This window comes from Harpia harpyja, chromosome 11 (assembly GCF_026419915.1).
Source record: "Harpia harpyja isolate bHarHar1 chromosome 11, bHarHar1 primary haplotype, whole genome shotgun sequence".
Lineage (NCBI taxonomy): Eukaryota > Metazoa > Chordata > Aves > Accipitriformes > Accipitridae > Harpia > Harpia harpyja.
In genome coordinates this window covers 30,009,847-30,028,769 of record NC_068950.1, presented here as the reverse complement: position 1 = coordinate 30,028,769, position 18,923 = coordinate 30,009,847, and the positions used below count along the sequence as shown (strand labels likewise).

At 38.1% G+C, this 18,923-nt stretch overlaps 1 protein-coding gene across 7 annotated transcripts in view; it reads right to left on the bottom strand.

The window, feature by feature from the left end:
- TTLL7 (tubulin tyrosine ligase like 7) overlaps nt 1–18,923 on the bottom strand; it is a 78,782-nt gene that overhangs the window by 32,922 nt on the left and 26,937 nt on the right. For all 7 annotated transcript variants that reach the window (XM_052801190.1, XM_052801188.1, XM_052801189.1 and 4 more), the window contains 7 exons: nt 18,009–18,167; nt 15,099–15,315; nt 12,407–12,571; nt 11,443–11,601; nt 1,386–1,480; nt 573–720; nt 417–490 (listed from right to left, as the gene is read on the bottom strand). In XM_052801190.1, coding sequence (XP_052657150.1) covers nt 417–490; nt 573–720; nt 1,386–1,480; nt 11,443–11,601; nt 12,407–12,571; nt 15,099–15,315; nt 18,009–18,167 — 1,017 coding nt within the window. The remainder of the gene's footprint in view (nt 1–416; nt 491–572; nt 721–1,385; nt 1,481–11,442; nt 11,602–12,406; nt 12,572–15,098; nt 15,316–18,008; nt 18,168–18,923) is intronic.

The following is an 18,923-nucleotide window of genomic DNA, read 5'->3' as shown; positions in this document are numbered from 1 at the left end:
CAGATTTGATTTTTTATAGGGGAATATTCAGATTTGATTTTTTTTTTTATAGGGGAATACTCACATCCCTATATTGGCCCCCCTAGAGATAAGAATCATCATATGTGATTATAGAACAGGTCCATAATGACAGTTTTGGTACACTGAATGTGAACAATCATGTCTTTCAAGCAAATGTCTTATACAAACACTAGAGTGACTGATGTCATAGAAATTTCTAAGCGCATGCAAAAATTTGGAATCAAAAAAAGAACTATTTAAAAAAAAAAACACTTTACTACCTGGTGTACATGTATATATTTTTTATAAATGCCTACATTTTTAGCAGAAAATTATTATCTACCACAAATACTTGTTTCCATTTTTCCTGAAGAATGCATTGAATACTTCCTCCTAATACAGTCAAAAATAGTTACCGGTAGTTCCCCATGTGTCTATTTTCATGCTCCTCTTTAGAAATCTGTTTACGTACTTGTGCAAGTCTTTCCTTCTACAAATCAAGAAAATAAGACAATTAAAACAAAGACAGCATAAGCCACGGCCAAGAAACAGCACATTTTTTCCCTTCCTACCAGTTCTTCTTTTCTCCTTTCCAGTGTGTGGCGCTGCTTCTCCCAGTCTGAGGAACCTGGCAACAGTTTTTTCATTGAACCTTGACCATACAGTCTTTTTTGAGCCTCAGCCTTCTGTTGAGCTAAATTTCTCCTTTTATCACTTGTCCTGAAACACAGATGATATCAAGATATGTCAATCCAATGCAGCTGAAATAAGATGCAATTTCATCTCAAGTATATCATCTGTATTTTCCAGTCAGTCATGTACAGTTTATGATACAAAATTAGAATTGAAACACTCATTAAGAATTTTTTTTAAATATTAACTCTTATGGCTACAATACTTTCACACTTTAAGGTGTACTGTAATGACTCTGTACTAGAATTTAATGTACAAACATAGTTGTATCTATTTTCCTGAAGTGTAATTGGGATATGTTGGAAAAAATCTACAAAGTTTTCCTGTAGAGGGGTATGGCTTTTGACTATATGCGAAACTATCACCAAAGCAGATTTTCTGTGTGGCCACATGCCCATGACTGCACTCATATCCCCGCTTTGAGACCTGTTTGAAAAATCATTAAAAAAAAAAAAGTACAAAAAATTACTATTACCACTCCTTTTTTGCAAGCACATGAGCAAGAAGAAAAATAAAATTTGGGTTAATTTCAAATAGCAAAACTGACAGCAAGAGAAACATTTATATTTTGAAAATATGAAGGTGGAAAAAAAAGGTCTTCATTTTCTCCTAGTCCAGTTCAAATAAAAAAAAAAAAAAAAAATCACAGCAACAGAAAGAGAGCCAGAATGAAGAAAAGAGGACAAATTTACCGTATGTTGAGAAGCTTTAATGCATTTAGCAGAACGCCTTTTTTTACATCATAGTCTATTTTTTGATCAGTTCCAAAGCTTGGGGCACGATTAATCTGAAAAAACGAGATACAGAAGACTCAGGAATGTTCAGGTTCACTGGGAACACATCTATTGTAACAGGCTTTGGAGAAACTATTCTTTCAAATATAGCAGGGATTAAGAGAATACATGTTGAGAAGCTCATTTCCATTTGTATTCTTAAAAAAATAGAGCATTGAGAGCATCACAGATACTGGGAGTCAGGACATGTAGCTTTCAGCCACCAAGTTATCCAGACACTTAAAATGAAAACCAGTCAAGTACTGGTACTATGAAACCAGTCTAATCTATTCTTGGTTGCTGCAACCAGAAAATTTTACCATGCAAAGTGCTGTTAAACACATTAGAACAAACTATGGGCCATGCTACGGTAGTCCAGCACAGGAAGAGTTAAACTCTTTCCTAGTTCCCAGTCTGAAAGCAACTTTGATTACTTCTCTAAAAAGTAACAACCCTAAGGACAGAAAGAGACTCTAATTCAAGGTCTTCTCAAGTATATTTAAATAACTATTCAGATACACTTTACAGCAACACCTAGAGATCTAAGTTATTAAATCAGTACATAGTGTGAAAACATAAAATAATTAACAGTCTCAGTAACAAAAACCTTATGAGCTAAGTACAAGATAAGAGATTAAAAATGTTACCGTAAATACAGAGGAACAAGGGAAATGCAACTGGGAATCAGTGAGACTAAATCACACTTAACAGCCAGGAGTCTCAACCAACCACCATATAACCACTGCCAAGCTCTAGAGCTCCTGCAGAATAACTTCAGGTTTCGGAAAGCTTTGAGGAGGGATAATGAAGTAGCTGTGTCAACATTTCTAGGAACACCTTCCAGGCTGGTATAAAAATGTATACATGAGTAATGGGTGCTAATAGGAGGCAGGAATCTCACCTTGACCATGAATGAGCAGTGCTGGTTACAGAAGAGACAGATACTAAAGAGCTCTAGAAGTGAAAACTAATACCTTGTGCCCCATGCAAGTAAGAAGTAGGATACAGTTAGTATGTCCAAAGCAGGGGGCAAAAGCAGTTCATTAAAATTGTGCTTTAATGCTTTAGATATATTAGAGCATCTTAGCGCCTCTACAGTTGTGGGACTGAACTATTTCGGCTGGTGAGCCACCAACTGTTCTGTTGCCAAGTCCCAGCTGCCCCATCACTTACACTTATAGCCAAAGGGTAACTTTTGGCTTTGAGAATCTACTTGTTTACTGGTTTTGCAGACAGGCTGGCAAAGTGAGCAAGGAGATCTGATGTTGAAAGAAAAATTGCAAAAATTCAGCAGAAATTGTGAAAAAGTGTATACATATTCTTTTTTGGAAGAGTTTCATCCAAATATTTAATTGACCAACCTCCTTAGACTGCCCTGTTTGTCTCCTATCACATCACAAAGGCTAATTATTTTTTTTTCTATACTGTGATAGTACAAACATCTATTGACATCCTTTTTTTTTTTTTTTAAATGTGAATGTTCCGCTTTCAGCTAAGCAAACATGGAAACATTCAAAGAAACGAACACAAGGATTAAAACCCAGTTCTCCAACATTTCATTAGAGAATACCGGTGGTTGACAAGACAATAGATATACTGCATCTCATTTTCAACATGAAGTTTAAACAAAACACTTTAACTAGAGCTGCACTGACTAGACACAGCTGATAACTGAAATAAGTTGGAAACCTTCTGATTTTGAGATATCATATTGTCTAAGCCAGGAAGGATTTATGTATGTTTAAAAACATATGCATGAAGATCCAATATGCTTCAGTCCAGCAAATACCTACATAAGCAAAAAGCTCACTGGATTGAAAACAGAGACATAAAATCAAGCCCCAACTCCTTATTCAAGAGAAATGTTAGGTATTGAACAAAATTATATTCTGTGCCATGTATTGAATTTTTTACTCCACATGAATATGTAGCAACTAACAATATTCTACTTCAATATAATGTTTTTGCATGCATTAAAAACAGGTGAACAGACAGAAATGTATTTATTAAAACTTCCAAAAAATTAATTTCTAATTTTTTACATACACTGAATCCTTAAATCCAGTGAGACTGCAGTTACATGCGAGGACTTACTTGGAACATGTAAAATGCTACATTGGTCCAATAATGAATTCCTAGAAATGCACAGACATATGCTTACACAGCATTGAAGCATCCAACTTGAGAGCATACAAAAGTGCTCATTGTTGTATTTATATTTGGTTTAGATACTTCCTAGATTTACAACAATTTGAAGTATAATTTTGGGCATAAATTCTGCATTAATAAAAATGTTATAAATGTGTTACTTCTATGAGCACCAGTGAGAATTAACACTATGAAAAGTGTAAAATAATTTAAATAACAGTTTTTCTCCTGCAGGGTGAGTTTTGCCAAAAATCCACATCTGGCACTTCTGAACAAAACTATACTGACTGTGTTTATTAAGCAGAAAATCGAAGTGGGGTTAGGAAAGATATAAGAAGGCATTTGAAATGCTAATGTGAAGCAAAATGCTATCATCAGACATTATACAATCATGCCACACTAAGGTTTCTGTCACTTTAATGCAGTCATTTAAGAGGCTGAAAAGCTATGGCATTCATAGTTGAAACTGGAGCACTGCTGTATCACCTGCATACTCAATTTTTTGACATACCATTCATGACTAATGTTTGAAATCCCAATCCTGCTGTGACCTCAATCCTGAAGAGTAACCAGAGGGGCAGTAAAAACAGTGATCCCGTTCTGGATAGCTATTGCAAACTTGGCTTAGTGCAATATGTTTCAGGTAGCAGTAGATGCAGGTCCAGTACAAATAAAATCCGAGCAACGAGGTACATAAGAAATTTAATACGTAGAAAGCAGGTGTGAATTTAAAGGTTCTAAATACTGCTAGTCGCTTAGGTTAAGGGGCAATTGAGTTTTTACAGCTTTTCTTTTACATATATGCATATATAAACTCATCACATAATTGAAATGCTGACCTTGCTGAAGACCATGGGAGGGCAGTGTTAACAGCACTCTGTTCTCACCGAACTTATTGTTAATGCCTATGCGCAGCTCCTTTGTTAACACTGCCCCACTGACAGTTGTGGAAGTGCTTTGTAAAACAGGTACAGTTTTTACTGAAGAATACAAGTAAAACAGGTGCTCTCTGTTGCAAACATACAAAGAAAAGAAATTGTTCCTTTTCAAACTTACAATAAGCTGCAAAAGAGGTTTTACGGAAATGTTAGTTAAATCAATTAATATTTGAAAAATACGATGCTTTTACAGAGATGCATTTTCAGGTTTCATTATGTTTCTACAGACTCTTGAGAGTAGAAGAATGGGAACTTCCCAAGCTTAAAATTTATATTTACAAAGCTGTCGTGGTTTAACCCCAGCCAGCAACTAAACACCATGCAGCTGCTCACTCACTCCCCCCCACCCAGTGGGATGGGGGAGAAAATTGGGAAAAGAAGCAAAACCCGTGGGTTGAGATAAGAACGGTTTAATAGAACAGAAAAGAAGAAACTAATAATGATAATGATAACACTAATAAAATGACAACAGAAATAATGAAAGGATTGGAATGTACAAATGATGCGCAGTGCAATTGCTCACCACCCGCCGACCGACACCCAGCCAGTCCCCGAGCGGCGATTCCCCGCCCCCACTTCCCCGTTCCTATACTAGATGGGACGTCACATGGTATGGAATACCCCGTCGGCCAGTTTGGGTCAGGTGCCCTGGCTGTGTCCTGTGCCAACTTCTTGTGCCCCTCCAGCTTTCTCGCTGGCTGGGCATGAGAAGCTGAAAAATCCTTGACTTTAGTCTAAACACTACTGAGCAACAACTGAAAACATCAGTGTTATCACCATTCTTCACATACTGAACTCAAAACATAGCACTGTACCAGCAACTAGGAAGACAGTTAACTCTATCCCAGCTGAAACTAGGACAAAAGCTCAGAATTCCTTTGTTAAAGTTATTAACATTACATCCAGAAATAAGTAGTTAACAGTTCTACTTCACACAATAATGTAACTATTGTAATATTACTTTTCAAACTATCTTATTTGGACTTCATATAACTTAAGGGAGACACTGAAGTGAGAAGTGAGCCCTTCTTCTCAACTGAGTAACAGTGCAGGCTGCTCACCCTGACATGAGAGATTGCTGTTTCAGTAAGAAACAACTTGAATTCTCAGGTTCTCTATGTATTTTAAATAAGCTGAAATTTGATTTACAACATTTTTATGTATTTTGAAACATGCCAGAAAATGGAATAGTTTGAGTTTCTGTTCTGTTCAGAGCAGAGAAAACATCATGGTCTGCTCAGTGGGTATTTATATAATACACATATTCTTGAAATGGCAGTCCAAGAGCTGTTGCTTGATCACATAAAGTGGTGAACACCTCCTTCAAACAGAATGCTTTTAAATGCTCTTAACTTTTGTGACTGTTAAGAGCAATCTGAGTATCGCAGGGGACTGTCTGTACCTGACAAAATAACACAAAATGTTCTCCATCAACTGTTTCGATATAATTCACGTGCTCTGTGGAAAGCTGACACAATACGCAGCTGTCAGTTTGTTGTTTTGTGGGGTTTTTTATGGTTCTAAATTATAAAGGAACAATGACCAACCTCACTGTAAAACCTACATGGGTTATACCTGTGTGGAAACCACGAAGGCATAACAAATTTGGGTGCCCACAATGCTAGTCCACTTACTTTTCAGATAAGAATGTCACCTTAAGTTCTTTGTATGAAAAAAAAGTTTAAGTTTTTTCCCCTTAACAAGTAACTTGCAGCACATTTGGTTTGCATAGTCATCTATGTGCATTTATCAGAGCATCAGCAAGGAACATATTTCACTATTTCAAAACAATAGCAGAAGTCCCAAAAGATCATGCAGAAAGTTTTCCTAGGTATTTGTTTCTCTTATTCTCTTTTTCTTCATTCAAACAACCTTTCCACATCATGCCCCTATGCACTCTTCCTGAATTTTCCCAGCCATTTCACTGTGCATCTCTGAGGAGCAAGCACCTGTCTGTCTTCTCTCAAAGCCCACTTCAGGTCTGCAGTTAGATCACAGAATCACAGAATATCAAGTCCAACTCCTTTCTCCTTGCAGGACTACCTAAAACTAAACCATATGACGAAGAGCATCATCCAGATGCTCCTTGAACTCTGACAGGCTTGGTGCTGTGACCACTTCCCTGGGGAGCCTGTTCCAGTGACCGACCACCCTCTCAGCGAAGAACCTTTTCCTAATGTCCAGTCTGAACTTCCCCTGATGCAGCTTCATTCCATTTCCTCATGTCCTATTGCTGGTCACCAGAGAGAGATCAGCACCTCCCCCTCCGCTGCCCCCCAGCCCGCCCGGAGGAAGTAACAGACTGCAATGAGCTCACCCCTCAGCCTTCTCTTCTCCAAGCCGAACAAGCCAAGTGACCTCAGCCGCTCCTTGTCAGTTTTGCACTCAAGGCCCTTCACCATCTTGGTCGCCCTCCTCTGGACACACTCGAGTAGTCTGATGTCCTTCTTATACTGAGGCACCCGAAACTGCACACAGTACTCAAGGTGGGGCCGCACCAGTACAGTGTAGAGTAGGACAATCACCTCCCTTGACCAGCTAGCTATGCTGTGCTTGGTGCACCCCAGGACACGGTTGGCCCTTTTTGCTGCCAGGGCACACCGTTGACTTATTTCAACTTGCCATCAACCCAAACCCCCAGATCACTTTCCATGGGGCTGCTCTCCAGCTTCTCGTCCCCCAATTTGTATGTATAACCAGGATTACCCCGTGCCAGGTGGAGAATCCAACACCTGCTCTTGTTAAATTTCATACAGTTGGTGATTGCCCACAAAGCCCTCCCTTTCCATGCAAAGCAAACCCAGTTCCCCCAGCTTCTCTTCATATAGCATGTGCTCCAGCCCTCCAAGTACCTTAGCACCTCTGCTGAACTCGTTCCAGCCTGTCAATGTTTCTCCCTTAGTCTGAGGGATAAAACCGGACAGAATATTCCAGATGTGGCCTCACAGGTACCAAACAGATCATTGCCATCAACCTGCGGGTCTGGTTAGCCAACATCACTTTAAGTGCATGTTGACTCATGCTCAACACTTGGAGAGAGACAAGGTGTGACTAAAGCTGGTTTATTTTGCTAAAGGTTGGTCATTTTCCACAAGTCACATTGCTGATTGAGATGCAGAACTTGATCTCAAACAAAAAAAAAGATTACATTTATGCAGCAGCTTTATGAAAATGCGATGAAATACATTTGAAATGTATTTCCACATGGCTCTAGTCTAAGTAGTACAAGAAATGCAAATACCATTATCCTATATATTCAGCTGTTTGAATCTGCATATAATTCTACTCACATAATGGGCTAAATACTGACTGGAACAGTGTCTCGTTCTGTCAAATGTGATCATGGGTAACAATCTTGAGAAGTCTTGGGCAAAAACATTATGTTAAGAAAATTGCTTTTCCCTTAAAATATCCCTTGAAAGAAAGTACTGTCCCTTATTTTTCACATGGCTATCCCTTGTTTCCAGACAAGAAATATGGTTGCTGACTAATCTGTAAGACAGTAGTGTAGTAATCTTGGTAACGTACCAGTGATACCGTCACAATAGGTATTCATAATAACTGGTTAACAAAGCATTGTGTTTGCATCTGTCAGCTTAGAGACGGTGTTTAGAGTTTAATGACCCAAGAACTGGGACATACACACAACTAGGTTGTGTTAATATAACATTAGTAATTTTACCAGGAATGCACATCTTGAAGATTGTTGACAAGAACAGGATTGTATGAGGGGTCCCAAAAGTACAAACAAATGATGATAGCGAAGGCCTTGAAAATCCAGATACTCTGAGATATACACCTATCACAGTGGCCAAGTAGCGTTCACTACAGGAATGCAACCTTGTGAATTAGGTAACACTGAGTCTAGGGATAACGAAGAGAACGCAGAGCAGAATCCAGGAAATGTAAAACAAATGACTTATGGTAAAACTTGGAGACAATGCAAAATCTCTGGCCAGTGAATGAACAGCCAGTAAGTGGACAGTGGCAGCAAATGAATAAAAATAACCCTAAGTGAAGCTAAGAGCAAAGAGGAAGAAATCTTCACCATCAACAGTGTGTTCTTCCTGGTGAAGAACACAAGACACTGACAACTTGCTATGACCAACTACCCATCTCTTTTTGGAGAAGCAGACCTCTCCTGCTTCTTGTTGGCCTTGGGATCTCCAGGGGCACAGGCTGGGTAAGTGTAACACAAGAGAAAGGAGTAGATACCAAAAAGCTTGTGTATGTGAGCTTTAACTACTTTATTAATAGGAATTAGCAATAATTGGATACTTTGTCCTAAGATGTCCAGTCATTTTAACTGGACTGATAAAGTTTTGAATAGTTTTTGCTAGTTCAGTTACACTAAATAATAAATTTGTGGATCTGTACATCAGATGAGTTTCTTTCACCCACATAAATCACAAGGGAAGTTGGGTATCCTGCACTTGACGTAGTTATTAAAATGTGACCTTTTTCTCCAGTATCACCACTTTGTGATCCCAACTGGTTATAACGAGGTTGAACAAGTCTGGAGTCCATCCAAGAACTTCAGCTGTATGATTTTCCTATTTACGTAAAATAACCTAGCTTGGAAATTTTGGTCAAAGAGAGTAAAACTGGATTTTCTGGGAAGCGAAGGGAAATATAGGTAGTTGTTGCTACTTGGAAAGGATTGAGGCTGCTGGGACTGCACAGATGCTTGCCAGAAGCATTTGGTACCACAAGATGGCAATCACGCATTTCCCACAGCCCTCACTTCGGTAGAAGGTTCCGGAAGTTCAGTAGCATCAAGGAGCAGGAGAGCTACATCGCATCAAGGCAACATAAACAAAAGTCATCTCAGGAAAGCAGAGTCAATATAATGTTGCACAATTTATTTCTTATAACAGTTTATTAAGCTATCTTTATAACAGAATAGCTACATGAGGTATGGAAACATGAAACTAGACTTACCATCCTAATCCTATTTTGGCAATTTTCCCATAACACTGGGAACATCCAGGGCCTTGTGATTGATACTTGTTACCACTGTTAGAAAGAATGATTCACTCCCCTAATGGGGTTTTGGCAAGAGGGATATGGTGGAAAGAGGTAAGAGTAGAAAGCTGGGGAAGAAGCCAAAACTGTTTTAGGAAAAAAAAAAAAAAAAAAGATATACATATATACACATACACACTGTATATATATTATGTATAATGTATATATATACACTGCATATTTGACCTTTACTACAATACATACAGTATATGTACAGTGTGCATACCTATACATACTGTGTGTTTGTTCTGAGAGTGCTGCAAAAAACATGAACAAGCACAGTAAAAATTAGTGGATGAGTATAGAAACTCAATTACTAAGTTTCAAAGTTTGAAATTTCTGTTAGTTTAGTTCAATGTCTGGCAAAATAAGTTGAAGGATACCTCTATCACCAAAAGCAGAAAAGGAAATAGACTTCTATATTTAAAAAAATAATTACCAGGTACACAACTCCAAGTCCTGAAGTATTCTCCAGCAACCCAAAATACCAGAGCAGCATTTACTACTTTATGAGATCCCTCCCTCATAAACAAGGAGATGGGGATAGTATGATTCTCCTCTGATACCCATTATCATAAATGGCGAATCAAATCCCCTAAAATCTCCATACTGCATGTAAACATCCAAGCAGATAGAGGGGTGTCCTTTAAAATGGATTCACTACACAAGTTGACTCACCATCTCTCATAGAAGAGATCTGTTACTATTTGCTGCAAGGCTGGATGAAATGCATACACAGACCAACTTCAGCCTGTACTTAAACAACTACATACACTTACATGCAAGCTACAGGCAACCTACAGACGATAATCTGGAAATGTAGAGCTAAATGAAAGAGATAGTAGGCTTTCCTCGACAAAAACAGAAGATGTCAATGTAGTACAGACTAAGTTCATGTGCTAGCCAAAAGGAGCACATGACATCAAAGCCCCCAAATATGCTTATGTGTGCATGGCAACAGTGAAGGAATTTTATTTTTCTGATTAAAATTATACTGAACTCCTGAGAGAAATAAGTATGACAAAACAACTGCTGACAGCATTAACGGCCTGAGAACAAGGTTATAATTCAGTAAATTAATTGTGTACATTTTGCTCATCAGTAGCCAAATCATATTTATGATTTACTGTCAATAGACAGATTTTTAATACATTTTGCTTTTTTCCTCCAGCTGTACAGCCTCCCAACCAGTTAACATAATGATATAAGACAATCTGAAAAAAGACAAGTGAACTTCATCTATATGTTATTAATAGCATAATCGAAGAGACAGAATAGACAAACCTCAAGTATTCCTGGTTGAAAATGTGTGCGAGTACCACTTCAGCTTAACTGTACCACTAACATATTGGAGGATATGCCAATTGTTTGACAGCATTTCATGTATACTGAGTAAGTTTCCTCTGTTTATGTGGGTGGTTTTAAAAGCCACAGGAGAAGAAAAGAACACATATCCCCAAAAAAAGAAAATTAAGACCATACATTCACAAAAGTTGCCAGAGATATATTACAGAGTCATACTCGTTAAAGAAATCTAAGTAGCACCCAATTGCTATAAACAAGGTCCTCTAGCTAGAATTACAACTGGATTAACATCACATTTCTCATTAAAACTTCCAAAAACATCCGAAATGCAACATTTCTCCAGGAAAACAACTACCTTTACCTGAGTCTCCCAATATCACTGCAAGGCAGTGTTTCCATATGGATGCTGCAGAAAAAGCACCATCTATGTACTCAACAACAGTATCCCCTGCAATGCACAGATTTTCTTTGGAAGTTTTCTTACATAGATATGGATTCAGCTGAGGCTTAGTTAACTTTACTCTTAAAAATTTACTTTACATTTGTTTAAAGAGGTTTACCTCTAGGAGCCATGGTTTTAGTTTTCTGTCCAGCAGAATATCAAATCCCAGGACTTCAAAGCAGACACTGTCACTTCCTGGTGCTTGCCCTGGCCTGCACATGCGATAAGCATGAAGAACATGTGGCTCTGCAACTATAAGAGTCTTCACTACTAACTCCTGTAGGGATTTTTTTCAGAAAAGTTCATCAGGAGAGAAGACACCAGTATATATTGAACTTATGTGTTTCTAATATTTCAAATTTCATTAAAGTATCTACTAAAAAAAAGATCTAAAATACCAGATAAGTGGTCTATAATAAACAAACTATTCCTATGGAGTAACAGATATAATTTTTTTTATATAGCTTTAGAGTATATTGTTATACTTTCCATAGTACATATGTACTTTTAGATATGTAATAAATATTAAAGGCATATTGGGAACAAAGTATAGTATAGCCAATCTTCACCCGTTTCATTTTGCAATATAATTTTCAATAAATATTCTCAGAATCATACGTACAGATGGTGCCCAAGATCTAACAATCTTAGGTCTGTTCCTCACCTAAAGACACCTGTAACATAACCACTGACTTCAATGGCACAGGTTTGAGTCCACAGATATATGCAACGCTGACTACAATTTTGTAAATATTCACACATAAAATTCACTTTATACTCTAGAAAAGTCTCCAAGAATTTAAATGGGATGGTTCCTTTGTATTGTATTACTTATATGAATAACTGTTTGAAAGGGCTTTTGTCCCTCAGAAAAAGTTTAACATTAAATTATAATCAGACTCTGAATTTAGTCTTTTAAAAAACATAATCATCATTTACAGTATGTCCTTTGTGGCATGCATTGCTGAGAATTTGGATTAATAAAGTTGCAAAAATCATTCTGGATTCCAGTGAAGCAGATGGCAGAAGCAATTAATTTTCTAATACACAAAATAAAGAAAAGCATATTAGTTTTATCTTACTGAAATATCACTCCAGAATTTGGAGACATCAAGATTATTTGTTTCTAGAAACTCAGTAAACCATTTTATGGAGCGTTTGCTTCCTTTGTCTTCTGTTTCATCCCGTTCAAAGTGTTCATTATGTTTATTGACAGAGTAGTTAGTCAGATGCATATACAATTGACTCTAAAAAAAAGGGAGAAAAGACATTAAAAAAACCTTAAATACAACACTAGAACGGTCCATTCAAAATAATTAAAAGAAAAAAATATGTTATATCAGTAATAACATAGTCAAACAGTTCATATTTGCAAATACACTATGTGCAGATTTAGTGTTTCTGATTATTGGAGACTTCATCTACTGAATGTTCTAGCCTTCTTATAACAAAACCTGTGCTCGTATTTAAGCCAGCTGCAGTCAACTGATCCACCGCTCAGCATCTGGTTAGGCAATACAATATATCTGCCATTTTTACAGGTCTGTATATAATCAACTACCTACAAAAGTGAAGAACAATTATCATAACTTACAGAATGATTACATTCCACAAGTAGCAAACAATAAAGATGGTATTTTGAAGTGCTACTTTAAAAGTGCTAAAAAACACTCTGGCATCTGTTTCATAGACAATCCCACATTTCAGTTTTCACTGTGGTTTATTTCTGAGAAATGTTCTCATGATAGTGATACTTTAAAATATCTTTTACATATAAACTCATCTGCCATGTTGATATCTGCCAAAACTGCTCATTTTTGACTGGCTGGTAGCCATACATCATATGGAGGTAAACTTCAAGATACACATTACATAAATGAGTGCTATAGTTCCTTTATGGAGCAAAACTTCACCAGCAATGGATTCATGTTATCAGTTGCATTTAAAAAAAAAAAAATTACCTTTCCAAGGCCAATTTATAAGTCATGATTTATATGTTTACATTATCTCCCAGTATAGATATTAATTCAGCTTTCCACTTACACTACCATGATGACTGTCCTCATCACAGTGACAGTTCTCTGTCATGTTTGATTCCTTACTTGAGTGTAGTTGATATTCTAAGCCTTCTGCTGACCATAAGCCTTCTGCTCCAGTTCCTTTTTGATAAGACAGCCAATAGATAACACAAGCCTTCTGCTGTCATTTATCTCACTGCACTTACTTATGTATAAAAAAAAACTTAATGAAATTAACAAAACCAATCAATTTAATTGCAGGCTAATTAACAATATGTTGTATTAGCACTACAAGTAATGAATTTCTCCCATGGCTTCCAATTACTGCTTTGAGAATCATTGTGAAACCTATTGTTTTTGAGTGATTATAACTATGATCTTTCCATGAAATTATTTCAGACAAAAGCAATTATTTTTCAGACTACAAAAAAATGTAAGTGTTTTGTTAAACATCTGAACTAATCTTTAGTCTGAAGTTATCTGGAACAACATCACTGTGGAACAATGTCATCCAAAGAACAATGTAATTAGTGATAAGCCAGGTTATTTCATACAATAGACAAACTACAACATGAACAGTTGTGAGAACACAGAAACAACTGCCTGTTCTGTTTAAATGCTCAGAGCATGTTTCAGTGCTGCTAATGGTGAGATTAGTAACAATAAAAAAAAATTAAAAGCAAACTATTCCAAATACAATTTTGGAACTCTTTGAAATACACCATTTGTACTGGGCTCCAAATTATACCTGCATTCTTCAAAGGTGCACTAAAAGAGTCGCAATTTTAAGTGACAAGTAGCGAAAAAGGGTCTCCATGTGTTGTTTATTGCAGAATTACACTGAAGCAGCTCCAAAAGTATAGAGTGGGGAAAAGGAAAGATAGAGTAGCAACAGACTAGAGTGAGGTATAAGAAACGCAACTCTGCTGATGCCTCCCAATACTTCAAATCTACTGCTTTCTTAACAGACATCTGCATTTTGGTCTGTGCCAGAAGACAGGGGTTGCATCTCTCAACAGATGCTATACAGTGAACAGGAGGATTAATGTGTCCAAAAACTTTAGCATGTCCCTTACCATTTCTTGGTTCTCTGCTATAGGCAGCCCTGCTGTATCATCCTAAAGTTGTCAAGTACATACTCCTTTCCCTGCTGAAGTGGTCACTGACAAACAGCACCAGCAGCAGATTCCCTCACATTCAGGGACTGCAGTAACCACTCTCATGCACTGGTCTTCTGTATCGCTGTTTCTCTTGTTTTCTGCATAGGTTCCCAACAAAATGGCTGAAACATTGCAGGATCCTCAGCAGAAGCTCTAAACTTCAGGGTTGTTAAATAATGATCTAGCAGGAGGTAAACCTTACCCCTTGCCCACCCCAAACTGAGTCTCAGATAAATATAAAAGCAATGTAACTGTTCTTGAAGTGATTTTCTTTGCTTCATTTTTTCTGGGTTGAATGTCAATAATTGACATATTTTTCTTTCTATTACAAAATATTTAAACTTTTTAGCATACATACAGGCAAAGTCATATAAAATTTTTATACATAAGCAATAATATGGCTATACCTGTGATTTTGATAGAAAAGCATGAGTTAAATATTTTTCATTTTAATTTTTTCTCTTCAATGACAATGCAAAAGTTCAGCCGGATGAATACCAAATGAAATCTCATGTCACAACTTATTTTATTTTACCTCCTCCAAACACTACACAGGTAGAAGTCCACATGCAAAATTGGAAGGAACTCCAACTTACCAAATTTGAGTCACTGGGGGGATGATACTTCTCTGTGCCCATTCTCACCAGTCCATCATGATATAAAAATACTTTTAATGGATCACAGGACGTTACAAGAATATACACACGTAAATCAAACTTGTAGCCTTCCATAAGAAATGGTTTGTCAAGATATTCCTGAACAATCAAGTGATCCTGAGCTTGTAACTTTTCTCCATTTCTTATTAAAGAGATCCTGGTAAAAACAAAAGTTATTTTAAAAAACATGGAATTTTGACATTACTCTTCGAAATAGATTTTCATGGTCACCCAGCCAGGTAGTCAGGCTAAAGTCTACCTGGAGAAAGAGACCTCCATATCTGATTTGTAGGGTAGAGAAAAAGTTCCATTTGCTTACATGACTTTTGGTTTCCTGTCCTTTATGGTGCTTCACTGGATGAAAAAAGGCAATGAGCCATTTCAAAATAACATTCTGCTTCTTTTGATTCAACAATTTGTAATAATGGGTTCTTTCTACACTTAGAAATTGTTTGGCAGAGCAACTAATCTCCAGCTTCTGTGATTATTCCCCATGCAGCTCTAAAAATAGGCTTCTAGTCTTTGCCACAACTTCTGCCCGAGGTACAGGTTACAAAGAATTTTCAGTGCTAACCTGACTTAGTGATGATGGTAGCAAAGCAGAACACTGTACCACTAAGGATGGCAAAGATTAAGCTCAGTATTTCTGTATTCCAGTTTCCCCACATCAGAATGAAAAATGGTTTATATATGGACTATAAACTGGCAGTCCCTAACTACATAGAATTTTAAATAATTGTAATGGCTAATATTTTTCAGTGCATAATTATTAACCCCAAATTCCCATAGCTTTGTTGCCTTAATCTTATCCTCTATTAATGATACATTTCAGTGTTCTGGTGTTGAATACTCCTAATATATTTAAGTACCTTCCAGGCATTTCTCTGAATTATACCGCTACCTTTCCCTTCAGCTTATCTTGCCCTTATCAAGAGGACTGAAAAATAAGGAAATGGAAAAGTTTGGGGCTTTACGTTTACAGTAATTCTGATATATTTTCAATAAATAAGAGCTTTACTATTCTGTATAATCCAAACTGATATTAAAAGCAATAACAGCTAAAATTGAAATATCTAAAACCAAGAACAGATTTAAGAATGGAATTGCAATATTTATCTCACTGTTTTTTACTGTGAAGCCCTGTCACATGCAAAACTGTTTCAACTCAACTGGAGGCTGCAGTCTCTTCGGGGGTGTCCCTCCTCCAACATGGGTGTCACCTCCTTCTAAGAGTGTACCTCCAGCCACATCCCAACAGCATCTCCTCTGTTTCTCCTACACCTCATGGCTGCCGCTCTTAAATATGTTTGTACTTCTCTGACTGGCTGCAGTTTTGGCATGCAATGGGGCGGTTGGGCTGGTCTCAGAGCTGTGGAAGGTCCCGACCTTCTCCCACATGACACCCCTGCAGCCCCCAGCTGCTGAAACCCTGTCATTTATGCCCAATCACAGAATCACAGAATCATTTAGGTTGGAAAAGACCTTCAAGATCATCAAGTCCAACCATCAGCCATGCCCACTAAACCATGTCCTGAAGTGCCTTGTCTACATGCTTTTTGAATACCTCCAGGCATGGCGACTAAACCATTTCCCCAGGCAGCCTGTTCCAACGTCTGACAACCCTTTCAGTAAAAAAATTTTTCGTAATATCCAACCTAAATCTCCCCTGGCGCAACTTGAGGCCATTTCCTCTTGTCCTATCTCCAGCCACCTGACAGAAGAGACCAGCACCCACCTCACTACAACCCCCTTTCAGGTAGTTGTAGAGAGCGATAAGGTCTCCCTCAGCCTCCTTTTCTTCAGACTAAACAACCCCAGTTCCTTCAGCCGCTCCTCACAGGACTTGTGCTCCAGGCCCCTCACCAACTTGGTTGCCCTTCTCTGGACACGCTCCAGCACCTCAATGTCTTTCCTGTAGTGAGGGGCCCAAAACTGAACACAGGACTCAAGGTGCGGCCTCACCAGTGCCGAGTACAGGGGAACAACCACCTCCCTGCTCCTGCTGGCCACGCTATTTCTGATACAGGCCAGGATGCCATGGCCTTCTTGGCCACCTGGGCACACTGCTGGCTCATATTCAGCCAGCTGTCAACCAGCACCCCCAGGTCTTTCTCTGCCGGGCAGCTTTCCAGCCACTCTTCCCCAAGCCTGTAGTGCTGCGTGGGGTTGCTGTGACCGAAGTGAAGGACCCGGCACTTGGCCTTGTTGAACCTCATACAATTGGCCTCGGCCCATCGATCCAGCCTGTCCAGATCCCTCTGTAGAGCCTTCCTACCCTTGAGCAGATCAACCCTCCATCCCAACTTGGTGTCATCTGCAAACTTGCTGAGGGTGCACTCGATCCCCTCATCCAAATCATCAATAAAGATACTAAACAGAACGGGGCCCAACACCGAGCCCTGGGGAACACCACTTGTGACCCACCACCAACTGGATTTAACTCCATTCACCACAACCCTCTGGGCTCGTCCAGCCAGCCAGTTTTTCACCCAGGGAAGAGTACACTTGTCTAAGCCAATACAATCTCACCCTGTAATTCTAAGCACAACAGATTAATAAGTATTTTTTAGATAAATTCACAATAAAAATAATCCTGATCTTAAGAATTGAGCTTCATCAGAAAATGCATCCTCTATGTCACATTCAGAACAACATTAAAATACCACTTCAATTTAGCTTTGTATTTTAGCTGTTTCTGCTTGTTAAGCCTTCATCCAATACATGATCTTTCATACATCATACAACTTGAAATACAAGCTTCTTACTAATACACAGCTTCTGTTAATGTTGTAAATAGCATTGGATTTCACCTTTAATGAGTAAGAAGACTGAAATTAACACACAACTTACCCATGTCCCATTGCACCGTTAGCTGGTTTGACTATGAAAGTTTTCTGTCTACGCTTCTTCTTCAGTTCTTTTACGTAGTTCTGAAACTGTGTGTATTCTGCAGGGAAGATCCATGTTCGAGGAATAAAACTATACTCCTGAGGTTGACTCTTGATCATTCTGCAAAAAAGTGTAAAAAAAAAAAAAAGTGAGTTAAAATCTTTTAACTACTTTGATGTTTCAAACCTCAGGATTAAAAAGCATTTACAATAATTTGACAAGGAAACTTTTTTAGCAAAATGCTGTGATATGAAAGCAAACTTCTGCAGTTGTTTAAGAATAGTTAGAGCTCTATAACATATTTATATGCATACTTTAAGAACAACAAAAGCAGACTATCTTGAGCATTTTTGCTTAGTATTGAATCATATTTGCTTATTACATTACTGGCATCCATCTCATTTCCTGGCATCCTTCTCACTCCTGTTACAGTTTTTGTTCAGTTACTCAGACTATTTAATGCTGTTCATATTCTTAGAAATAGTAAACTTACAATAGACCATGTGATTATAGATCTTTCCCTACTGTCCTTGTTTCGGCTGGGATAGAGTTAATTTTCTTTCCAGTAGCTGGTATAGTGTTATGTTTTGGATTCAGTATGAGAAGAATCTTGATAACACAGGGATGTTTTCAGTTGTTGCTAAGTCATGTTTAGACTAAGTCAAGGATTTTTCAGCTTCTCATGCCCAGCCAGCAAGAAGGCTGGAGGGGCACAAGAAGTTGGGAGGGGACACAGCCAGGACAGCTGACCCAAACTGGCCAAATGGGTATTCCATACCGTGTGATGTCATGCCCAGTATATAAACTGGGGGGAGTTGGCCTGGAGGTGAATCACTGCTCAGGAACTAACTGGGCATCAGTCAGCGAGTGGTGAGC